The sequence below is a fragment of the Ostrinia furnacalis genome, unplaced genomic scaffold (assembly GCF_004193835.3).
Source record: "Ostrinia furnacalis isolate ACB-3 unplaced genomic scaffold, ASM419383v2 OfSCF6000, whole genome shotgun sequence".
Taxonomy (NCBI): Eukaryota; Metazoa; Arthropoda; class Insecta; order Lepidoptera; family Crambidae; genus Ostrinia; species Ostrinia furnacalis.
In genome coordinates, this window is record NW_021136239.1 from 45,884 (window position 1) to 72,249 (window position 26,366).

Here is a 26,366-nt window from a genome sequence, read left to right on the forward strand (position 1 = left end):
TTACACATTACAAAAACAAACCTTTCTCTCATTGACGGCAACATCTCCGTGATAAACCATCAGTAGATTAGCTAAGTATTTCTGAATCACGAGAAGTTTTCAAATGCCCAACACGCTTTAAATGCTGATGATACGTACCTTATAAGGCATGCAGTAGTTAAGCTACTAATGGCTATAGGTACTATTTTTAAGTAACTAGCTATAACTTTATTTTTATGAGAGAAATAAACGGTAATTGGTTTCCTGACTAAACTGGAGGGACGCTATCATTTCGGGACATTAATTTTTATCTCATTACACCACCAACCGTTTTTTGAATTGGCAGCAACAACATTTTCATAATTATTTATTCAAAATTTTGCATATTTTTTTAAGATATCTCAAGAATCTGCATGTGCTGTGGTTTAACTCGACTAACGTGATTGTTTATGTGCGGCATAGGGCGGTTCGATGCCGAACACTTCGTCGAGCGTGCCGTTCCTGCTGACGTCGTCGATGCAGTCGATCCGCTCGCGGCGCCCGTCGGCCATGAGCAACTCGCAGGGCTCCGGGCTGCTGCAGCAGCTGAGCAGCGGCATGGTAAGACATCTGCCGGTGGGCTCGCATGGCGGGTCGCACCACCACTCCCCGCACTGGAGCGCGCTCCAGGGCGCCACGGCTGCCGGGTACAGCGCGCTCCAGCACACCGTCCGCAAGTGCCCCTCGCTCAATATCACTCTGATGCGCTAAACGCCCGCGCCCGCCAGCGACGCTCCGTGGACACTCTAACCGTCTCCGATCTTCTCGCTTTTGTAACAGTTCTGCCTGCAATGGCGATCCCCGTCCGACCCTTGTATGTTTAGTAGTTTATCACTATCGATGTTGTATTTAACATTAGATTTATTTGCGACTATTCTTTTAGAGAAAAGATCTGTCATTTTATTCTACGGAGACTTTCTGTTATACTTGTTTATGGAGACTAATTTCGCTTACGGAACATAACCATCATTTCGGAAAGTATGCCAGATTTATGAAAAAGGGATTGTAGAGCTTTAATGGGTATTGTGGACATATCACTCTCAACTTCGATCATGGAAAATAAATGATGTCCAAATGTTCTTTAAATTTCGAGTAACGGAAGTTAAAACATAACAATAAAGAATGTTAAGTACCAAATGGTAGTATACAGCGAGAAGTTGTATAGTGGTGCTGTGATAATGGTATTGTAATATGAATAGATACTACGTTAAAAATATTAATAAGAAATTAACCTCTTCTGTTATTATAATCATCTATATTATTATATATTTATATAATTAAAATATAAAATATATATACTTTAACTTGACAGCCTTGAGTTTCAATGGCTTTAAAGAAGAAAAGAAGGTTAACGTGCCAACTTGTAAAAATATAAAAAAAATTGAGGTCACATCCATAGGGTTTATGAAGTATACGTAATGAAGTCATGCAGTGAAACACTGATGGAATATACTTTCTGAATGCTGAAACAGGTAGAGAGATGTAAGTGACAGTACAGAGAGTACCAAATGTTCTGATTCGTGTTTACAGCCAGGTTATTGTATAAGTTCAGACTTTTAGCCTCTGATTCATCGTTGGTATACCTACCTACACTCAATTTTCATTAACATTACATTACAAACATTTAGCTTGTATTTAGTTATAAATAAACAGATGTAGCTAATTAGATTTTTGGTTCCTTCAAGATTATTACAATACACGTATTGTTAAGTAACATCTTAAAATATTTGTGAAATAGCTGGTATTGTCTAGCAAGGTAATGTTCGCACTCACCAGTCCAATTCCTCTAACTACCTTTATCCGCGAAAAATTTGCTGACCTATGTCTATGATTGGCATTCTCATTATCCTGAAAAATAATTTGGCATAGGTCTTTCCTAATCTACGATACAGCACCCGGTCCCCACCCTCCGATTCCAAACTTCCCCGAAAGATATACAACCACTGACATAAAATTGACGATCCATCAAGCCAAGAAGTACCATATTGAAAATTAATTGGCACTCGGCAATTGTCGCTAGTTATTGTGACGAAAATGACCTGCCCAGTTGAACTGACTATTTAAACTAACTCCACGTGCAAAATGGTTTAATACTCAACGAGTTACGTGTCTCAGCACCGACCATCCTGCGATGGTTGAATTTAGTACTGACCATGATTGCACTATACCTACCAAGATAAATGCTCCCAGCATAGCAGCCTCTAAAAGTTATACAGAGCGCCCAAGGAAGCAAGCAGTTCATCAAAATATCCACCGGTTTCCAGGTAAACCGCAAATAATTTAAAACACTTTTGTCTCAAAATCGAATAAAGTATTACCCCCACCTCTGACCTACCCTTATTTTTTTTCTGTGCCTCATGAGCCTATCCAGGAGATTTCAATAACGATAAAACCTTCAATTGTTTTTGAATTGTTTGCTCCTGTTCCAGTGGCCAGCTCTACTAAATAATTTTGACAGAGACATTTTACAATGTGACCAGGTAAATGTGTATAACTTTTTTATTGCTACTAGGGAGCATCATAATCATTCTGTCCAGACTGCAACACCACGTTTTGACTTCAGTTTCGTTAATTTGCATTTCCATTGGTCACTAATCTTCTTGATATTGTTTGGAATGGCATGTATTTGAGCGGTGGGTCAGGACTACACCAGTCCCGGTGAGTCCTTGGTCCCACCATAGACCCTCAATAGCGCATTCGATCGGTCGAGTTCGAGTCAAGTACCTTAGCGTAGACCTTGTCCCGTTTATTTTACAAGTTCCGATTTGGCATTGTTAAATTCGTAGTTTGCAAGATAATAGTTTTTTCGTATAGAAGCATAAAGTTCACGTAGCGTAGACCGTAGAGCTTCGTAGAGTAAAGTCCGCGTCACGAGAAACGAAAAATTTTAGTGTCTGTCTAATATTAACAACTGAAATTACACTCAAAATACAAATTTCTAATTTTAACCAAACTTGATTTAGTATGTAATATTGTAAGACCAACATGGACTTGATTTCAGTGGTTTTGCTCCAAACTCTACGGAGCGTGTTCAATAATAGCATACTTACAGAAATCGAAACAAAATTACCATTTATAAAGAAACTAGTTCACACCGCCGGGATTTTTTCTTTTGTACTTTTTGTTAATGTTTCAACTGAATTAGTTTTTCATAAAATCAGGGAAACCATTCGGCAGAATGTAGCTTCTCGTGGCGCTGACTTTAGTGTAGCGGGCAGCGGGCCGGCGGCAGCAGCGACCTCCGGCCTCGCACGCGCTTGTTTTAATCACTTTTATTTGTGGTTGCTTGCAGTACCAGCTGTTTTCCGGGCGTACGTAAAGAGAATTTGATTAACGTTAGAGCGCGTAGCGTAAACGGAGCGAGTTGGCGCTAGCGACGCACCACCGGCCCGCCGGCCCGCCCGCCGGTCCCGGCAGGCCTCTGCGCCCGACGCGCGTCGACGCCATGCGCACCTAATATCCTCACTTATTACATGAGCTTCTATCTTTAATACAATTAAATCAAAATTATTTAACGCAATATCCTCCTCAGTAGCAGTACGGTTAGTGTATGCATCGGCCTAAATGCAGGAATAGATGCGTTATGACATGACAACTAAAGTAGAACTGACAAAATGACACTGTTTTAAGATTTGAAGTTTATAAGAATGCAATGCATGTTGACTGTGGATACACCAAATTTTTTTGTTTACCTACATATTTTCGTTTCTCAAACTCGATCATGCTTGAATGACTCGATAACTCGTAGAGCTGCTCTATGACAGTGAAGGGTACAGATAAAGACAGGGCTTGTCCTGTATTAGCTTTTGGGAACCTTCGTAATTCAACTCCAATAGTTACTATTTTATTTAATGTATCAATTTGATAGATATTTTTCTTTGTTTCTTTATCTAAATAGTATTAATTTAGTACTATTTCGTAGAGTTGTTAGAAAGAAACATATCTTTGTGTACTAATTGTGATTTTTGTAGTTGAACTGCACTAATTTCTTAAAATCATCACAGGTCACACTGTTATTTACATGTACCCTTCAAAATAATATTTCCGACAACATCCTGGAAATATGTAAAGACCTAAATCCGTGTTACTATACGATTTCAGAACAGCAACTTAGCCTTTTTACATTATAATTTTCAGGCAATTTCAGGAGAGGTGAGATCGCGACGAACTCGTCGTTATATCGCCACGATTTGTTGATGATTGCGGCGATATGTCTTGTGCACGTCGCGGTCTCAGCTCACCAAAAATCGCCGGCCAAATAGCTAGTGCGAAAAGGCTCTAAACTTAAAATAGGTATCAAGTCATTTCAGCAATTTCATTCAGCACCCCTTCACGAAACTTACGTCGCTTGTCGTGCACTAAGTTTTAAAATTCTAAGAACAAAATGTCTCTACCTAGAGAAGGACGATCGATGGACACGCGATACGAGCTGACTATCTACCCTCATGTTTCTCCCTAAACTGTGGTACTTTGTAGACATCATAAAGCTAATACATTATTCAAAATCTTGAGGGAATCATAACTATGATTGAATTATTTAGGTACCCGTTACATTACACCATAAGCGAGGTCAAATTACCGGGCTCTGGGCCTGTTTCATTAATATAAGCAACAGTCAATGTTGCTTTTTAGAAAATCAAGCATTTTTTAGGTTGAACACCAGAGAATAGAATTGAAGTTACATAGCAACACCATAATTTTTTAAGAGTTTATGAAAACTTTCGTCCATGACTCAGTGATCTATTCCTACTCTTGCGCTGACGTCATTGCCTATACACATTATGCAATATGGGTCAGGAACTAAAATTATAACTTTTATTACCTACTTATTTTATAATTTACATTTAAATATAACGCTATGAGTGGCAAATAAACTCATTGTGGGAACGTAACGATTTTATGGACTTCGACGTGCGGTGAATGTGTCAATCCGTACTTAAAAGATGCCAAATGCTAATAAATTGTATAAGTATCTATTTTACTTAGGATGTAAATTAATAGTAATATGAAACTATTTGATTTGAATTTGAAATTAGATGATACGATATTATTTTATTCAGGAACAAAGTGCCTATTGTTTTTAAAATAGAATATTTATTACATAGTCTTTTGGAGAATATTGATTTGGATTATGCGACTTTTTTAAATATCATAAATCATCGTGTGAATGATGAATTTAGATAATAAATGGGATGTTGCCGTCGAAGCGGCTTTGCGAACGAAGGCACTATAAAATAATTTGAAATTAAACTCATCGTTAGGCAAAGAAAAGTAAATGGGCGACATGGGCGTGGCGGGATATTAAACAATACTTTGACCACGATTTACCACATGTCATGCATATCAAATCTTGAAAAAAAAAACTGAACCCATTTAGACCTACCGTAGCCTATGTGGTACGGTATATTTTTGAAAATATTTTGAAGTACCAAACTGTTGTTGAAGAAACTAGCATGGTATCACTCTATACACTTAAACCTCCTCTGTGAGTGAGTAGGCACTCACCAAGGAAGTGCACAATGTACTTAGGTAATTCTTTAGACTGCATGGTGCAAGGTGTTGCGAACAATATCACGAATGAGCTAATGAGTAAGTACCTGTTTTATAACAAATCAAATACAGTTTACAATCCGACTGTACGAGTAAGTCGTGAAAAATATACGTTTTGTTAATATTTGTGAAAAGTTTATTCAAATTTTAAAAAGATTGTTCGTCATTAAAAAAGTAGAATTATTACTTACTTATCTCTATAAATTTTATCGAAATGTTTGATTTTATGTCGTTACATATTATATACAGAGCATTTAAAGATATAAAAATACGAATTGAAAAGAAAAGAACATATTTTAAAAAACATATTTAAAAAAATATTTATGATTGTTGAACAACAGCTTCTGTATTTTTATATAGCATGGAGCACACACTCATTGAAATGGTATCTACGTATCTTTAAGGAAGTCCAGAAAGTGAGAAGTAGAGATAAGCCATTAGAGGTTGAGATAAGGTGATAGGTACTCAACGTCTATGGAAGTATAAAATATATATTAAGTATTTATATTGATGTTGTAAACTTGTCCTGAAGAACCTTTGCCTTTATTGTTGCTATTATAATATCTTATAAAATGTACATATATTTTATAGTCTATTATATGTATCATAAGTCAAATTAACCTGATTTTCTTTAAATGAATTACATATTTATAAAATCTATCAACTTATAGCACTGTAAGTGAATGTGATGTAGGATAGTGGAGTGTATGGCTGGAGAAAGAATGCTTAAAGATCGGAGTCGCCTAATGACGAGGAGGTGAAAAATAAAATGTAACTTGCAAACTAACTATCGTTTACATGGAAATCATAACTTAAAGGCATGTGTGTCTTCGTGAAAAAGAAAAGTAAGCTGGACAGTTTGATATTATTTTGATTTGTAACCTTGCCCACCTCACCTTATCGCATCGTTGCAATCGACCACTCAAGTATCTTGCATTCACTCTTCTACGGGTTGTGGCGTTTGCTCAGTGTTAGGTAACTGATATTATTGTGTGTGCCCTAAAACTTATATTCAAATTTACCTTTTAAAATGTTTACTCGATGTGATTCTAAGGTATACCTATACTAAACCTTCCTACTGTAACTTATCTAGATTAAAATATATTAGCATTTTATCAAATATTGTGCTATCTTGTGATCTCTCTGTGAAATTAGAACTTCTCTAACTTGACTTCATAATATAGATAAGATAATATGATATTCGACAATACTTTTATAGGCTCTTTCTAATTCCTTACCGCTTAATATGTATGAAATTCTTCACAAAAAGACTTTTAGGCTATTGTGGTTGAGCTTACAATCGGGTTGACTATAGATATTTACTGTTTTTAATCATTCTACCCCTGTTAAATATTGGAAATGTTGCCTTACATTTAATTTGTACTGAATTAAAGTACCTATGTCGACTCAATACATTCGGAACAACAGACTTCGGTCATTCATTTACTTACTATTATTTGAAAGTTCTAACATATCATTCTAAGATCTTCTACTCTCACTGTATCCCTACATTTCCTATAAAATTTTCGATTTAATGGATGTAAACATATTAATATAGTAGTAGAAGAACGATCCACTCATAAAATTGAAAAATATATTATAAAATACAAAGTTATTCTGCATGTGAATGTTAATGTCAAGTGAATATTAATCCACTCTTAATTGCATAGATTTTAAAAATACTTATTCAACAATATCATATTATATGTAATGTTAACACACAGTTTATGTAACTTAATGATTGTAATCACATATTTAACAACTTGAGATAATTACATATTTCAGTAGAATGGATGTTATAGTTAATTATATTAAATGTTATCACACACAGGAGATTTAATCATAGATGAATAGTAAATATTAAACTGGAAAGTTAGACGTATTATAATTACGTATAATTATGTTATCCATTGTCGTTCTATTTATGTATACGTGGGCATTGTAGAAAATTAAAGATATAATAAACAAGTAAAATATTACAATGTTGTTTCACTTGCTTAACCTAACCCCGCTTTCCTTATTTTTAGCAAATCACGTCATGATCTATTCCATTGCTATGTACCTACTTACTATACTTATTTTTATTTATTTTATGGGTGCATTGAATCAAACTTACCTAACCTATTAAAATACTAGCTTTTGCCCGCGCCTTCACCAGTGTGAAATTAATTGTGTCACAGATCATTACTAAATAAATAGCCTAAATAGTTATTATTATTAACACCTTCGCTGCCAGCCTAAAAATGGCACTGTTCCGTTCGGGCCATGGGGGACAATGATGGGCGACACTTTAACTTTCCGTTCGGGCCGCGTCGGACAATGATGACCGCGAGTCAGACCTATGTTTAAACCTCTGTATTGAGCCAATGGGCAGCATTTCTTCAATAATTCTCATATAAGCTGACCCGCGCGGCTCCCAAGATTAGTGTACGTCACTTGGTTCTTAGGTAAAGCTCGGACTTAGAAAAAAAAATGTGGATAACGGTANCAATAATACTGTAGTTTCATCAAAATCCGTTCAGTGTGCTTACCATGAGTTTACGTTAGGTGTGCTCGCTAGCGACTGCGTAAAAAAATGACATTTAAATGTATGACATATTGTGCAGCGCCCCCTAGCGGCTACTTTCAAGAAATAAAATCTTCATAACGTTTTTTGACGTTCTCGCTAGCGAGCACACCCACCTAACGTAAACTCATGGTAAGCACACAGTAGTGTTTGCGTGAAATATAACAAACTTAGCCTACCTAGGTACATCCATTTCATTCTTACCAACTTTCACATTTATAATATTACTTGTAGTAAGGTAAGTAATATTATTACAGGATAATAGTATGTAGTATGTGCGTACGGTTAGGACGATGTTTCAGACTCCTCAGATTGTCTCTGCTGTCTGTTCTGGGTTCGAATCCTAGTGAGGGCTAATGAGGGTAACAACCGGCCAGGCTTCCCTGTTGTAATATAAAAATAACCGCATACTTTCATCGGCTGGTATCTCATTAGTAGCCAGGACTTGTGCAGCCCAATGTCGACCTCTAAATGAGTACAGAGGTAGGTATACTAAAGTCGTAAGACCGAAGTTTAAGTGACTTGCCTAACCCAGAAGGGTTCGTGATCGCGATGCAAGCCCGTTATTAAAATAGGTACCTACTACTAAAGTATGTACGACCAACGAGAAGCGATACCAAGTAAACAAACAAAATGTCTTGAAAAATGTCATGAACTTAAGGAATAGCAGGGGTGCATAACTTTTTAATAGTTCGTTTACATAATATTTTACATACTTAAGTAAGTAGGTGTACCAGAATCTCATGGCAAATGGGGAAAATAAACTTTGTTCAGTGCAATACTGGGGAAATTGGATTAAACGATCTTGATACTGTTTAATTTTTAACCGACTTCAAAAGGGGGTTATTTTATATGACTTTAATATTAATTAACATGAAGTAGGTACGAACGTTTTAGTTATGTGTATGATTGTTGTCATACATCGGGTTTTTAACATAGGAAAATGTCTTGAAAAATAAATAAATCGTATAAGTATGTACCTAACTAATTTTATTATGTATCATACAGTCATACTAATAATTTATCACATCATTCAGAACTAGAAAACGATTCTAAGAACTCCACTTGCATTTCTTGTTCTTTAATAGATGATCAAGATAAAGAGGTATTTATTATAAATCGCTTTTCCAGCATTTCAATTAAGTATTCAATCTTGCGGTGACCAGAAGGCTGGGATCTACCTTGGCCAGCGTCTAAGCCTCGTCATTCAACGCGGAAACGCTGCCAGCCTTCTGGGCACCGCTAACCTCAATGACGGATCTGGACTAAGTTATAACTTATAACGTAGTCCAACTTATAAGTAAGTAGTGGAATTGAATGAAACTTGTATTAAAATGTACCTATCCATTAAGGAGAATAACCACTTCAAGGTATAGGGTTATTAATCGTCAACAGGTTATTTTGCCAAAATAGCTAGATAGGAATCGAAGAAAAAGAAGCCTTACTTAACTACTTAACTGATTCGTGTACTTTTCCTCTTACGAGTATTTAGTCTCCCCGCAGACCACAGACTTTCTGTCACTGTTAATCCATATTATGGACGTGTATGAAAATGCGCACATTACATCGGTCGATTCTTCATGCCTACTAACTTGAAGTTGACCCAACTATCGGTAGTCTCATGTTAATAATTATCTCAGGAATATTGGTCAATATCTCAATTGCATTTATGTATATCTGATTTTCAGTACCTACCCAGAGCACGAATAAATACCTTACATATCGTTCTCGCTGTTTTTTACGAGATGTTTGGTACGAGTATGTTTACCTAAACATGAAAATCGTTATTATTTTTGCATGTTCGATTCATCATCAACAACAGCCCACTACTGGACTATGATACTATGATTCACTTGAACATAAATTACTTAGAGTTTATTATCTACATAATATTATTGTTTTGTCTCATTGTACATACCTAAATATTGATCAAGATATATGGAAGTTTTTAAGAATCTCCGCGAGTTTACATCGAAAACAAAACACGCACGATGGCCCACCTACAGGATACTATTCGACAAGGCCTCACATACGAGCGAACATTGACTCACGCACGCGTATTCTTGTGTATGATGGAAGAAAATAAAGAAAATGGTGTACTAAATACTGTGCAGTATTTAACTGCCTAAATAATAATAAAAACACAGAATGTACTTTTTTAAGTTGCCTCAAGACACTGAGAGGTAAATAAGTAGTTAACCTGAAATAATATATGATTTAGATATCCCTAAAAATTCTCTTGACGCTAAATATAAATTTAACTTAATTATTGAAGATAATTGGGCCGATTGGCATCATATATATAGCGATGCATCCAAACACTCCAACGATGGTGTGGTCGGAGTAGGGCTTTTCCATCATCAGTATGGTATTCATGAAAAGGTCAGATTACCTCCTGAAACATCAGTTTTTACCGGGGAGTGCTGTGGAATTTATAAAGCCATAGAATATGTCCAAATTATGAAACTGAAAAAAACAGTAATTTTTGTAGATTCTAAAAGCGCTTTACAAGCCTTAGGAAAATTTCCCTTTAAATGCAATAGTCAATACCCAATTGTAATCCAATGCAGAGAGTTGCTTCATAGATGTTCTATTTTGGGGTACAAAATAATCTTCGCCTGGATTCCGAGTCATAGCCACATTTACGGTAATGAAAAGGCTGATAAATTTGCCAATGAAGCTGTTGTGAATGGTGATATGATTAGTTATAAAAATTACTGCCATGACCTTTTGTCCCTCCCTAAGTCCTACTTGCGTGAATCATGGGAATTGGATTGGGCGCACAGCAGTGCAACCAAAGGAAAATGGTACAAGCTCATTCAACCTACCATTCCTATAAAACCATGGTTTTTTAAAATGAAACTGGGAAAGATTTCTACCTCTAATATTATCCGTATGAGAATTGGCCATGCTTGTATACCTACGCATCTTTTTAGACTTAAAATTGTGAATTCTGATTTGTGTGAGTGTGGTACTGGCACAGGTGACTTAAATCATCTGTTTTTCACTTGTCCATTACATGACCGATCCTCTTTCATCGAATCCCTTAAATCTTTAAAAGTACCATTTCCTACTTCCATAGCCTGCCTCCTAAATATGCATGATAATATTGATATTTATAATACCCTTTCCGTATATATGAATAATAATAACATTAAAATTTAATTTTTATGTACATATCCTGATTATAATATTTTGTTCTCTCCTTTACTTTCCTGATCCTTTGCACCTTTTTTTTCCGTTTTCCTTTTTTTTACTTTCCTATACGTTTCCCTACCTTTACCTTACCTCGTCGTGGCTGACGCACAAGCCGTGCATGCCATAATAGGAAAAAAAAAAAAACATTATTCATGCTAAATCATGTATTTCCTCCGCCATTTTCCGCAGTTTGGCACCTCACGTCACATCATTTTACCGAAGTCAGCCCTATAGCTTCGGCACAGTGCCGATCACTGACGTTTGTCAACAAAATGGTGCTTGACTCTTGAGACAGGCTAAATTACACCATATTATTAATGACATTGAGCATACATTTTTTTAAATACCTTCGCGAAGTAAAACTTCTGTACGTAGTGACGTAATACTTATTCTGTGGTACTACTCGTAGTACTAATAATAGGGTACTAACTAGTACTAGTACATGTAGGTATGGGTCAAAATCAGAGAGGTGAGCATTATGCTTCTGACAAAGTTTTCCTGAATAAAATAACACGATATTACTAAAATATTTATTTCAAAATAAAGGTTCTGTGCATAATTACACGGCACATAGCTTATTTATCTTTCTATACTTATGTTTTATTTGATTTTAAACAAAAATGGTCGAAATAGTCATTCCGGGAACGCGTCCTTAAATCATGTTTCATAGTTTAAACAAGCCAAAAATGTTTATAATTAAGACTTAAAATTGACATATTTTAATATTAACATTGAAAAATATCAAATTAAGAATATACGTATAAAATACATTAATAGCAGTTTAATTTCTTTATATTTAGACTATTCAAATGGTGTCTGACGTTTATTAAATCATTCCGTGAACGCTGTCGATGTTGATCGATGTAAATAAAAGAACACACGCTACGTGGCGTTAGCGAGCATCAGCGTGAAGTTCACTAGTCATAGCAAAAGGCGTGTTTATTGTTTACGGATAAAATTAATTTATTTTGTTGGTAAGTATCTTTTAAATTGACGTGTGTGAAGCGTACTTTAATTCCCTGTCACTACGGGAACGCTGTTTGATGATTAGTTTTTCGAAAGGAGAACAACCACTTTCTATGAAGCGTTGGGCCCAGTACTAAGTTATTTGTACAGCTACAAATTTTATGTCGTTTTTATGCCTTCATAAACTAGTTTATTATTGTGTTTATTTGAGGTTGCTAACTAGTGTCATTCTCGAGAAAACTAAATTAGAAAAAACTAGAAAAAAAAAATACTTTTATACAAAATTAAGTCGTCAGTTACCCAAATCGCAAGCAGAATCCGTTAGAAATAGCATAAAATGTTATTAATCGATAGTTTTATTTCTTCTTCTTCTTTTAATTCGTTTTAATTCAATTCAACAAGCATTCGCAACAGTATCACCTTTTAATCTATCTAAGCCTTTAGTCATACTCTCTAATCTGTGGTCTCATCTGTGATTCGCAAGTGACATTGCTGCATTGACAGATGACAAAACGAATTATTTTCATTCATTAATTCATTCAATCACCTACCAGCGTTTCAATACAAAAACTTGTCTGGTGTATGAATACACGGATCAGTGTGTGTCATAATGTTATGAGTAAGTACGGTTCCTGGAGATCGGTATGAGTGCACCACATACAGGGACCATGGTTTTAATTCTTAAGAGTACATCGCAGGATATGTATTAAAAACAATGCTACTTTATATTTCTTCTACTGCTACTTTATTCTAATTTATTATTTCTTACTGTTAATTACAATTCTCAATCCGTAAATCATTTCTTCTTTCTACCGTGTTCGTACTACTGTCCTCGTAAAATCATCGTAACCGATTGTTATAATCGGATTACATGAACATCACTCGACCATGTATGTCCATTTGGACATATCGGAATGGCACGCTTTGACGATCAACTTGCTGTATCTACTCTAATCCATATCTGTGCATTCAATCATTTTAGTTTTGTCATCTGTCAGTACAAACCTTCTTAAAGATCAAATACACTGAATTGTCCCACCCGTGACATTGACAGGGGGCGCCACCGTCAATACCGGATCGCTGGTTCCGATTTTTGCCATGTTAGAATTATATAGTTGAACGATGGTGGCGCCCCTCTGTCAATGAGTTTGGTGGGACAGTATAGTGTATTGAGTCTTTAATCGATTGACTTTTAACGTTCCATTTTACGTTATCTTAGATTAAATCATTAATTCGTTTTTATTATTGTATACGACTTACGACATCAGTTAAAATTATCATTTTTACCGTAAAATACTCCCTAATGTATGCGTAATATAATATCAAAAACCTACCAATGTACAACTCTGTACAAACTTGGGCCCAAAATGGTTGTTCTCCTTTGCAAATATTTTGCTAAATTCTTATAAATATTACAGCTCACTTGTTCATAAACTCTAAAAGCAAAATCTAAAATAGCGGCGTCAAGCGCGATATGAAAATATTTATCAAAAAATCATTCCGGGAACGGTCATTTCGGGAACGTTCTCGTATATGACAGGCGTTCCCGAGATGACAATCTTTGGGCAAAATGATGCTCTAATGCTTTTAAAAGCTTAACCATGCAAAATTTTGCTTTTAGGTATTCATTTAATACGATCAACATGGAAAACGATAAAAATTAAAAGAAGAGGAAGTCGAAAAACAAATTAAAAGAGGACAGTATAACTTATAAAAAATATCGTGAAAATGCTAATGCAAGGAAGCGCAAGTTTTTAAATAAAATGACACCTGAACAAAGATATATGAAGAGACTGAAAGATAATGTTAAAATAATGTTTCTAATTCCTAATATCTGTTATTTTAAAACAAAGTTTAGGTATATTTTGATTTTTAAGCATTGATATGCAAGAAAATCTTAATGATACTGTGCAATTAGCATTTGCTCCTGATATCTAATGTTTATTGATTGAAACAACAAAGTTTATTGTTATTAGATTTTAAGTCTAATTTTTTATACTCATGTTCCTCATTCCTTGTACAAATAAAGGTATAATACTGTAACTGTATATTATTGCTATGCATATAATGACAGAAAGTGGGTGTTGCGTTCATTTAGGGAAAGTTAACGACATTTAAGGTCATTTTGGGAACACTCAGATCATTTCGGGAACATCACAAAAATGGCAAATAAATCACTAATAAGTAATGCTACACTTTAATCTTGCATATACAATATGATATGACTTTTAAACTTTTGTAATTATATTATTAATATATAACGTAGTGCAAAAATTTATACAATAAATTGAAATTTCGGAACGAAATTTACACCAATTGTAAATTTATGGAGAGTATTTTGAAAAATAAATGTTTTTAATAAAAAATATACAAACTAACAACATGATCCGATTTAGGAACACGTTAATTACAATTTCTTAAAGGTGATTCTTCAATGCATTAGTTATATTATTATTAAAAAACATATTTAAAAGTGTTCCCGAAATGACTTTTGTGCCCGGCATTATTCTTATTAACTGGTAAAATTTCTAAAATATATATTTTTGTGCGTGCCTCTTTACAGGAGAGGTTTATGACAAATGACACAACACACTCCACTTGTTAGTTTTCTTCAAAACAAAACTTAATTTCTCAAATATTTGAAAACCTAAAATGCTCACCTCTCTGATTTTGACCCGTATATTTGTTTCAGTAAAAATAAAACCAGTTTGTGGATTTTTTAATTTTTTATTTACGACAACTGCTGATTAACAGCTTTCCATGCACTTAAAGTCCGCTACAATGTTATGTAATACAAGAGTGTGAGTTGCACCACCTTACTTTATCCATTAGCTTTACTTACTATCAAAAGTATGGAAACAACATCTTATTAGGTTTCCGTAGTTCTGATAAGGAACCCTTATTTATAGTTTAGTCATGTGGGTTTAGCGTGGAGACTGTTGGCATTAGAGAGCTGTAATTTTGTGGAGGTATTTATCTTAATTATGCCGACAAAACTGTACAATATATATTTTTAATGTTTTATTTTAGGGTAGCTTCCCTACAAGTAACATGGGGATGCAATTTTTTTTTCATCATCTACCCACTTACCCACCCCATCGTGTGGGGTATTATGAAATAGGTCTTTAAAAATTCCACAGGGGTTGCTAATGCCCGTTATCACCTTCAATCCCTAGAGAGAGAGGGAGAGAGAGTGAGTATTAAACTAAACAGTAAATTTTTGTTCGAGTAGGGTGTCCCTGTCCCCCTCTAAAAACTAAACTATTTGCTTTTCAAGCCATCAATCTGGAAAAAAATCATGACAATCGGCCGGAAAGTCAGCCGTTAGGTGTAGTGGTTCGGAACGGACTACTATGCTGAGTGGTCGCGGGTTCGATTCCCGGCCGGGCAGAAATTAAAATGATAAATTTTCATTTCTGTGACGGGTCTGGGTGTTACTATGTATTTTAAAAGTAGGTATATAAGTTGTATATCCATTAGAGTAATTGATGTAGGGTAATCCAACAGTCATTGGACACCGGATAGTTATTGGACAGTTATTACAAAATTTCTTACCTAATAAAAAATCCTTATAAGAACATTAAGTGTCTTTAGATGAAATAATTGCTTGCTTCTATAAAATATATTGTGGTAACGACGGGTAACTACGGAAACCTGCACTGCGCGTAACACGTTAAACTTTACCCACTTGGCCGGTTTTATTATTTATTTACTTGCTTTCAGCCCGCGGCTTCGCCCGCGTGGAATTTTGTCTGTCACAGAAAAACTTTATCCCTTATCCCTGTTTCAAAAACCGGGATAAAAACTATCCTATGTCCTTTCCCGGGACTCAAACTATCTCTATGCCAAATTTCATCAAAATCCGTTCAGTGGTTTAGGCGTGAAAGCAAGACAGACAGACAGAGTTATCTCGCATTTATAATATTAGTATAGATTAGTAATTTAGTTCTTAAGATAGCTCAGAACAAATGAGGTGATTCCATATTTTTGCTCGCGAGTGTATACATAACCGGTGGTTTTGTATGGAATTTGACAGACATCTCACGTTTGTTAAAGTTAAAGTAAGATGGTGCAACCCAGCCTTAAGAATCTACTTCTGTGAACATCGATATTGTAATACATTATATCAAGACAGAAACAACGATAAAGTTGACACCTATTAATAAGTAAGTTATGTTAGTTCCGTATCATCATTTCCTTCAACCGGCCACTTCAATAAGTCACACCAATGTAAACTTAAAAAGAGAAGAGCTAGGCTTGCTGTTTTCGGAAACATTATGTACTGACGACAGCAAATCAAGTATGGCATCTCAAGGCCCTAAGCTGTGGGCTCCTGTAAACGTCCGTAGGCAGCGTCACAATGCTTACTATAGAAATATATTGTTGTGATTCTCTTTCATTTGTTAACGTCGGCGCGTGGACATTATGGACGTCGATTGGAATGTTTGACTCTGACGTAAATAGCGTTTAATAGGAGACCATAGCCTAAGAGAACACCATGGCGGCGCCACAGTCGCGCCACCAAGTTCTACAGTTATATGGAAGGTATTTCACCTGGTATCAGCTTGGTTTGCGTAACCAAGTTATTACCGGCAACCGAGAACGTAGCTTTTAGGTATATTTAGTAGATCAAGACACCACCACCGCGCCGCCACATTGCGTTCTAATGAAATTGGGCCGTTGTAAAGGCCACAGCAGACATGCTACTTTTAGCATCGGCGATGGACGATTGTGCTTCTGTATCGACGCAGCATCGCGATTTCGCGACTTCTTGCGTTCGGAATCGCGCGTTTTAGCGACTACTGTCAAGCTTCCGAAAAACGACTCAATCGTCGCGGTTGACGTTTTAAGTGTGCGGTGTGGAATGTGTGGTCGCTGCATTTAGCTTCTAAAAAGCGGTTAAATCGCCGCTCGCCGATACTGAAAGTAGCAAGTATGCTGTGGCTCTAATAGGTGCTATTTATTTTAGAAACAAGATGTTTTTTCTCATATGCTGTCGAACGTACACTCAACCAATTGCTTCATGACCCATTTATTTTCTTTATTACAAGCATTGCATACAATTATGTAGAATTTCTTATATCGACGGTGAAATGACAATACCTCCTAACTAACATTTTAAATAAATCGATTTTCTTGATACAATAAGCTTAAAATTTAATTTCGCGTGGACTTTTTCCATTCGAAATTTTTCTCCTAACTGATATTTCTTTTTAGATAGCAATAAAACTTGATGGAAATAGCTGCTATATGCGCAAGTAATATTTCCATATTATTTCTATCTCCTAAAAACCAAAAAATAAATGCACTTTGGAGGTATTGTCACTTCACCGTCGATATGCGTCATATCAAAGATATACAAATAAAATTATCATCATCATCATCATTATGATGATGCAAAAAATTATAAAATTGATAAGATTCGATGAAATTATATTAAATTAAAAGTAAAATAAATAGACTCAATCGCATTTCGGTAAAATGAATAAAGTTAATTCTTTAAAATTCAGTTAGATGTTTCATGTGGAAATGGATGTGAACTTAATTTGACAAAACTTGATTGCCGTCTGATATAATTTTAAAATTGAATTTTATCGTTCGAAACTTTTAGTTGTACATATGGAGTTGTTTCTTTTTTCTAAAAACCATGCCTAGTTAAATTGAAAAACTGCGTTGATGAATAGTGAAGCAATTTCTTTGGCATTAAAATATCATTTGTAAGAATAAAATCCATGTTTAACGATTGTCTAAAGGTGAGTATAGACTAGAGCATTAATTCTTTATATGTAATATCGCTTTCTTGCGAACGGTTCCATACAGGTAAAATGTACGACGTTTGGTTCGTGACAGGGTGATACACTAGACATTTCACAGAGCAGCTCGTTATTCTGTTACAAGTAATAGTCAAACTATTCTGAAACGTCAAGTGGCAAAAATCGAAATAACCTAGTATTGGTAGTAGCGCCCTCCTGTCAATGTCGTAGCTGGGACGGTTCAATGTTGGACAACTATAAATGCTCCAGTCTATACTCACCTTAATAAATGGGTCTAGATTCAAACTGGTTGATTGTTGAAATCCTTTTAGCACATACACATAGACTTCTATGAAACTCTTAATAAAATCAAGGAAAATGATAATTCGATAACCAACAGATTGTACAACAAAAAAACTATGCAAGAAGGAACACTTTCTTTTTAAAGTAATGAATAAAAACGAAAAATAAAGAGTACAGACAACAGCACATCAAGCTAAGCACCGTGGCATCTCATAGTCATAATAGGTGTTATTTTGCAACCAACACGTATAGTCTGAGGTGCTGTTGACTGCACTTTAACAAAAAAACATATTATACCATAATATGTGTCATTATGTAATATAAGTTTATAAAGTATATTAACTGTTCAGTCTCAGTTGTTTATTTTTATATTTACATCCCAATCCCAAGCTTTGCTGGGTTGGTATGGTCTACGGTCAGCGCTGGCCTTCTCAAGGAGCACAACCGACGTAGGTACCATATTATAATTTTACCAACAATACAAAATAACCGAACTACGTTTATTTAATGAATAAATAAATCAATAATTTAGAAAAAGTTACGGTTTTGATAATCGATCTGTTTGAGACGTTAGTAGACTTTACAGTCGCACGCGTTCCCTCTGCCTTATTTTATTTTTTAATAAAAATTTAGAAAATTAAATGAAAAATACTATAGGGAGATGAAAATAAGTATAACCGTTAGAAAAATGTGACGTTACTGTTCCTTCTTACAACGCCATGCCCGCTAAATATTATACCATAATTATGATTACATCTTAAATTATTATATCTTAATACCCCTTAGTTTTGTGTAGAAGATACCCCATTTTATCCGAAAAATGAAATCTTTTGCTGTAGTGGATGATTGCTTATAACAATAAATTAAAAGCAAATTTTGATTTTGAATGCAGCAGCAAAAGTACAAATTTAACCCCATTTGTTTACAAAAATAAAAGTTAAATGATTCGTCTACACAAGTCAAAGAGGATGATTAATTACTACACACCAATGTTGAAACATCGTCCAACTTATGTATTAAGTTGAACATGTAAGTAGATGATACATGTTTTAAAATCTATTGAAACATTAATAATAATGATGAAAATATCCGCTAAGCTAATTACTTTTGATTATAATAACATCCAATTATTGTGTGTTTACTATTAAAAACATCAATCGGTTATGTGAGCTACTATTTATGGATTTGCACATTTAGATAAAAGGATAAAACTATGTAACATCAACTTAGATTAATAAAACAAAAAGGGAAGATATGGTATGCGCTTACATTGATATTGAAAAAACTAGGCCCTGAAGACATGGCGGGTGCCAGTGATAGATCAGTGAACTAAGACGTTTTTTAAGTTTTAAGTTATACGTCGTACCCGCTCTAGAATGGCAATAGAAAAGTCAGGTAATTGCCTTCTTAGAAAATAGCTCTCGTATTAAATAGCTCTCCCTATTTAAGGACTACTTGCGCCATTTTAACATGCAATAATGCGCCTACAACGCATAACCTGTCTATCTTTTTTGTATGTCATGCCCATAGGCACCATAAAGGCTGATATACACGTATTAAGTAGATAACTAAATTTTAAATTGATTTTTCTGTAAATTGGTGGGCGGGGCTTGTCACTTGACACGTTTTGACAAGCAGTTTGATAGTAAACAAGAGCTTGACATTTGGAATTAAGTTAAAAATTTGTTACGATGCATTTTGATCACTTAAAATTTAGTTAAATACTTAATCTAGCCAATCAGTCTTTAGAGTGGGGACACTTCCGAAACGCTTATGACATATCTTCCCTTTTTGTTTTAATCTAAAAATATCAATCATTTAAATTAAGCTTCAATTTTTTTTTTAAGAATTAGACCAAAAGAAAATATTAAAATCGAACCGTCATTTTAACCGTTACAATAATATGTAAACAAATAAGTAATGATGAAAGTTACAGGGGCACTATATTGATTGAAATAACATAAAAAACACACTCTAGAAAAAAATAAGAGCAGCTAAACATGAGAAGTATAAATTGAGTAAAATAGACAGTAATTCCAGACGACACAATATTTAAAACTGGTTATACATCAATTAGTTAAATCTTCGGCTAAATGAGTATATGTTGGCAAACTACATAATATTAAATATGATGAAAATGGGTAGTTGACACCAATGACCAATAAATTCCATGACACTACTCCTTTTTTAACACTTCAATGTAGTTCCGAAAACAGAGTAAGATTTAGTTTTAGTTGTTTATTTAAATTTTTAGTAGCTTTGAAATTGAAACATTGTTAGTCATCAGTTCGCGAACTCCGATGACTATTTATAACCCGATTGTCCATACAAAATCTATGGGAGAACTACATGACTTAAAAAATTTGATTCATCGTAACCGCTCTAGAATGGCAATAGAAAAGTCAGGTAATTGCCCGCCTTGCATTCAGTCGGGCACGATTTGATGCCGCGGATGTCACAATACTAGAGAAAGAGAGAGAACTACTTACGTCACCTTAAAATACAAATGTACGCGCATAACCTATCTATCTTTTTTTTTGTATGTCATTGTGGGAGAATCGCGTTTTGACTGTTCATGCAATGCAGCTACAATATGTTGATTGACTGGTATGTCAACTACCCTATTAATGAATATTAAAAACTACCTAATTGCAATACAATTAAAAACTGCTCGGTAATATGAACCAAGCGCGTATAAGCAACCTGTGAATCTAAGATTATATTTTATGTTCCAGCGACAGTACCGTAGCGTAGGCAATTCAAACTCCATTTTCATTGTTGCTGCATTCGGGGCTTTCGTTCCTGCTTGACCTGAAACAAATATAAAACATTATTAATGAGGAGTTTGTCAAATTTGACCAAAATTTAGTCGAGTCTGCACCGGTTTATTTAGTCGAGTGCACACAAAAAATACAATCACTTGTAAACTGCACTCGACCAAAGTGTGAACGGTTTTGGTCAGTTACTGACACCAAATTACTCGACTAAGTGCGCAAACTCAGTTTAGGTATCATGCTTGGGCTTTGGGCTCCGGTTGACATCTCCGGGTTTCAGTGGGTAGGCCCCGCCTTTAGTGAGAAAGCGGGGAGAGTCCCACATAACCCACTGGTCGTCCCCATCGACCAGTACCAGCAAAGCGTTTTCCGACGTTAAAAAAAAGATATCGTGTTGGTCTAACCTTCCAGCTCGCGGAAGGCCGCAGTTAAGTGTTAAGACTAGTGCGTAAGCTTAGTTCAGGCACAGGTCACCACCACCGTCGGATGTGATTGGCCCCGTAGTCCCGGCTAATCCCATCGGCGCCCCCCGTTGCGTTCCGTCTTGGTCGTCTGGGGCCGTTCAAGTATTACGTAAGCACCAAGGGGGGGTGGGGGGCTCTCTGTTTTGCTTATTTTGATGACATGGGGGGGTAGGGGGGTCTAGATGATGATTACGTCATCGTTAGTTATTTATGTTTTTTCGGGGATTCCCGCAAATAATACATATGCGTAGGCACTCGCTTTGAGAACTGATTAGGGGAATTACCGCACATTAGGGAAATTACCGTGCGCTATTCACTTGTCTAATAATTAACTCTCGTGCCGACATTGCCCATTGAAATTTGAGAGTCGTAGTCCGCATAAAATATTATTATACGCGAGGCCGGCCTCCCGCGCGCGTGTTTTATTTGGATACTAAAGTATTGTAAGCTTTGAAAGTTATCATTTGTGTTTATGTTGATGCATAATTGATGCAATTATGTTTGTTATGTTCTTGTTTCTGATTATTATTTTTTTCCTACTTTATGTGTATCAGTTAAACCTAATTAGTGTTCGACCGAATGTTCGGTTTCGGTTTCGTTTTCGGTTGAGTTTCGGTAAAAACACGAGTTTCGGTTTAGTTTCGTTTTCGGCGGCAAACTTGCCGAAACTACGACCGAAACCGAATGTGCATAAAAGTATAATAAAGTTTAATCTAACCTATAATTTTTTTTNTCTCTAGTACCCAAGGCGCCGACCACTATGCGGCAGAGGGAACACCCCAAGTTTTTAGTGGGTTCGAGGCCCACATAACCTGTCGCCCCCCGTCGGTAGGTATGGACAAGTCATTTTCTTGGGTCTAAAAAAGGAAGCGGGCGGCGGAGGCGAAGCGCGCCGGGTCGTAGTCGTCGGAGGTGGCGGCGCGCGCGCGAGCCAGTTCGCGCATGTGCTAAGTGCTAAGACTAGTGAGTAAACTTTAGGTATCGTGCTTGGTCTGACCTTCCATTAGGCTGCAGGAAGCGGGCGGCGGAGGCGAAGCGCGCCGGGTCGTAGTCGTCGGAGGTGGCGGCGCGCGCGCGAGCCAGTTCGCGCATGTGCTAAGTGCTAAGACTAGTGAGTAAACTTTAGGTATCGTGCTTGGTCTGACCTTCCATTAGGCTGCAGGAAGCGGGCGGCGGAGGCGAAGCGCGCCGGGTCGTAGTCGTCGGAGGTGGCGGCGCGCGCGCGAGCCAGTTCGCGCATGTGCTCGCGGAAGGCCGCGCGGATGGCGCCGTTGTCGGTGCCGTTCCGCTCCGTCGCCTCGTTTACACTCTCTGCGGTGAAACAAATATACATTTATACTTTATTAGTATGGACGACAGCATATCCAGCTAAACACGATGGAGTCGTATCTCGATGGAGGCTATTTTTTTTGCAATAAAAATTTATGGTTATTTGTCAACTGTACCTCTACCTAATTTTATTTTCCTGGAAAAAAATATGTTCAGAAAGTTATAAGCAAACAAAGTAAGATAGAATTCCTGTTGGATTCTATTCTTAACTCAACTCCTCATTTACTCTTCCTGTTGTAGTTCTAAAACAGTTAATCCATCCCTCAGGTGTATTTATGGAGTGAAAACAATAGGAAAAAATTCCGAATAAGTACTGGCCCATGTCAACAATTCAACAAATTACAAATTGCCTTACGAATGCCAGTCAGCCGTGGTCGTATCTATTTGGAATAATGTTCACTAGGTCAGGAAGAGAAGTACTCAAATATATAATATGAATGACATGAATACCACCGTATGTAGAGTACAGTAGTAGTTTTTCTAATAAAAATCAAATTACATCAAAGATATAGTTACACATTAACATGAGTACGTACAAAGTTACTGATGTTATCAAACAAAACTAGATGTCAGCTATGAGAAACCTTCACCTTGTCTGACCTCAGCGTTACTGTGTCGTAAACATTGCGTCTTACATTTAAATATTGATCGATCACAGCAAAAAACGACGAATAATACGTTGAACTAAACATAAATCTATGTAATGATCAGAAAAATATTATTCATTCCGAAGCATCCAAGGCGACGGAAGAACCGCCGTCTTGAAACATTTTTAATGACTTAATTCAGAAATTTAATGCTCGGTTCGGTGGTTAAAAAAGTTAAATTGCGGAAAAAATGAGGGTTTTCGCGAATGAAAGATCCGCTAGATGGCGGGACGTGGATGTGGGGTCTGACTGCTGCGTGATTGGTGGATTTTGACATATCTGTCAATGTCATGTCAAAAATAACCAATCATGCAGCATGTGGACCTCGCGTCTACGTATTGCCATCTGGCGGATTTTTCATTCGCGAAAACCCTCATTAAAACAAAATCACTTTTTTTTCACACGATGTTTTTTAAAATAATTTCACACGAATTGAGCGCCAGGGTGGTTAAAAAAATTAATGTCAACTCCTGCAAAAAGATTTAATGAGTTAATGAATGAAAATTTTAAAGTAAATGTCCTCCATCATGGAATCCATGCAGCGTGGTCGGCGGTGGGGCCTGTCGCGCGCCGGGCTCTACAGCGACCTGATCGGCATACCCTCCCGGGCTCCCGGCATGCCAGTTAGGTACCCGTCGCTGTAAGGCTCCAACGGCCGCTGATTCTGCGGCAAGTTCTGGCTCTCCTGGTCGCGAGGAACACCTTGTGTCTCACTCATAAAGTTAATATATTTTTTTATGCAAGACAAGGCAGTTATTTGACCGCAATCGCACCTGGTGTTAAGTGAGATGCAGTCTAATGGTACATATCGACGGTGAAGTATCAATAAATAATATCTACAAAAAGTCAATTTTACAGAAGGCGAATAAAAACATTTTATTTCGTACTTAATTCTAATAATTTTGATAAATTGATTTTTTTAATGCATTATAAGTGGGTTGCGAAGGTTATGGTCAATGTTTTGATTAAATATTGCATGTGCATAACTCTATTTCGAGCACGAATATGCAATAAAACATAAATTGCCAAAATGTCAGTTCTTATTTATTGACACTTCATCGTCGACATCTGCCCTGTAAGTGCCTATACCCAGCGGAATAGAACAACAAAGAACTGAGCGAGCGAGATGTCACTAGCAGCAGCACTGTGTGATAAAAAGAGATGCGTGGTGCCGTCGCCGTCGCCTCAAACAGAACCGTTATTTGCAACTATTTGACAGTGTCTCCGGCTGAAAATTTGAACTCTGAGATATTTTCAGATTTTACGTGAGTGAAATGTGTGGTGATGTGAGATATAGTGCTTCAGAAACGTGGAGACTGGTTCAGAGATTGATTTGTGTACAAAACAGTGAAATAATCCTGATAACTGACACACAAATGACATCCAAAATCTGTTTCGTTCATTGTTTTATTCCGAAGGAATATTAACTTTATGGTCTCACCGTTCATGAATCCATCCAGCGTGGTCGGCGGCCGGGCCTGGCGCACGCAGCGGCGCTTGCGGGAGGGCATGCCGGTGAGGTACGCGTCGCTGTAGGGCTCCAGCGGCCGCTGGTGCTGCGGCGAGTTCTGGCTCTGCTGGTCCCGCGTGAACACCGGCACCCATTCTTCGCCCCAATGCTGCAGGATCATCACGGGCGGCACCTACTCACATTATCATGCCGTCAGAATTGAACGTTGAGTTTTATTATTCGAGAAAGATAGACCCAGCATTCAAAATCATTACAAAATTCCACCCTGTTTAGTATAATTATTAATTATAATAATAAATTCCATATTAAAAAAGAAAGACAACAAGTGCAAAGATAAGAACTCGTGCAAAACCACCACCAAAAGTAATCGTCGAAAATATGTATCGTTGGTGTCAAATCAATATTAAAATGAAAGTTCAATAATGTTGCAGTGATTTAAGATTGCTTTTGCTAAAAGTTTTTTTAAAAGGATAACAAGTAACAACACTAAAGTTTTTTTTTAAAGTAAAGCAACATTTTCATTAAAAAAAACAACTTCGGTAACGCGTAATTGGGTCATATTTCTTAGCTGGAAAATAGGAAAAAGATTACACAGGTGTTACATCACGACATAATCTTGTGTTAGTTTAGAAACAGTTTACAAAATCAATTCCATGTACGTACGAATCGAATACTATTCTCCGAAGTAGAGGAGCCGCGTGACTCGCTCGAGTCTTGAGGGCCGACCCTGTAAAAAAAACTTCAAATGAACTCAAATTTTGCCTAGGATAAACGAGTATAGCAAAATTCGCGTCAATTTAACACCACAGAAGGAGACACAACAAGCCAAGCGAGCGACACAGATATATCTGAGTATGTTAATGTAAGAATGTAAAGTAGTTGGAACAAAAACAATACAATAAATATGGATGAACAGGGTTGTCACTCACCTGGAGGAGGGGCGGCTGGGCGAGGAGCCACCGGAGCGGTCGCTGCTGGATCCGGAGGCGCGCGCGGCCGGGCTGCCGGGCGCCTGCGGGGGGCTAGGGGGGAGGGGCCTGGGCGCGCCGGCGGGGGGCGCTGCGGGCGCGGGCGCGGCGGCGGGCGCGGGCGCGGGTACGGACAAGGGCGCGGGCGCGGAAACGGGCGCGGCCGGTGCGCCGGGCGCGACCGCGGCTGTCGGCTCGGCCGGCGCGGGCGGCGCGGCCGGCGCGCTCGGGGCGCTCGTCGCAGGCGGCGCGGTCGCCTGCCTCGGCTCGGGGTCTTCGCGCGGTGCCGGAGTTACCTCCATCGGCGTAGGAGGATGCCGGGGTTGCAGCTAGAAATGAATCTGTTTATAAAACATGAA

The 26,366-nt window shown here is 37.1% G+C and overlaps 3 protein-coding genes across 9 annotated transcripts in view; 1 reads left to right on the forward strand and 2 right to left on the reverse strand.

Moving 5' to 3' along the window:
* Window positions 1–7,375, forward strand: part of bma (SCY1-like protein bma) — a 51,696-nt gene extending 44,321 nt beyond the window's left edge. For 4 of the 7 annotated variants that reach the window (XM_028316956.1, XM_028316957.1, XM_028316958.1 and 1 more), the window contains 2 exons: window positions 442–579; window positions 3,311–7,375. In XM_028316956.1, coding sequence (XP_028172757.1) covers window positions 442–579; window positions 3,311–3,337 — 165 coding nt within the window. In that variant the 3' untranslated portion in view covers window positions 3,338–7,375. Of the gene's footprint in view, window positions 1–441 lie in introns of all 7 variants that reach the window. The other 3 variants (XM_028316952.1, XM_028316955.1, XM_028316954.1) reach the window with 1 other exon arrangement.
* Window positions 7,376–15,094: 7,719 nt separating this feature from the next.
* On the reverse strand, window positions 15,095–26,309 carry LOC114361787 (proline-rich receptor-like protein kinase PERK5). The gene is made up of 6 exons (XM_028316967.1): window positions 25,969–26,309; window positions 25,703–25,766; window positions 25,010–25,211; window positions 22,833–22,903; window positions 22,590–22,684; window positions 15,095–21,165 (listed from the first exon to the last, which is right to left on the reverse strand). The coding sequence occupies exons 1-6, from the start codon at window positions 26,307–26,309 to the stop codon at window positions 21,114–21,116; spliced, it is 825 nt and encodes a 274-aa protein (XP_028172768.1). The 3' UTR covers window positions 15,095–21,113.
* Window positions 26,262–26,366, reverse strand: part of LOC114361784 (chromatin modification-related protein eaf-1) — an 82,563-nt gene continuing 82,458 nt past the window's right edge. Inside the window, exon 18 of the mRNA XM_028316962.1 lies at window positions 26,262–26,348. Within this exon, the coding sequence (XP_028172763.1) occupies window positions 26,337–26,348 (12 nt within the window). The 3' untranslated portion in view covers window positions 26,262–26,336. The remainder of the gene's footprint in view (window positions 26,349–26,366) is intronic.

What these genes read in the sequence shown, in the direction of transcription:
- LOC114361787 (XM_028316967.1), bottom strand. Translation starts at nt 26,309, where the DNA reads ATGGAGGTAACTCCGGCACCGCGCGAAGACCCCGAGCCGAGGCAGGCG. An exon ending in CCCAGCCGCCCCTCCTCCAG is followed by an intron (nt 25,767 to 25,968) that starts GTGAGTGACAAC and finishes TTTTTTTTACAG; the next exon opens with GGTCGGCCCTCAAGACTCGA. An exon ending in CGGAGAATAGTATTCGATTC is followed by an intron (nt 25,212 to 25,702) that starts GTACGTACATGG and finishes TAATGTGAGTAG; the next exon opens with GTGCCGCCCGTGATGATCCT.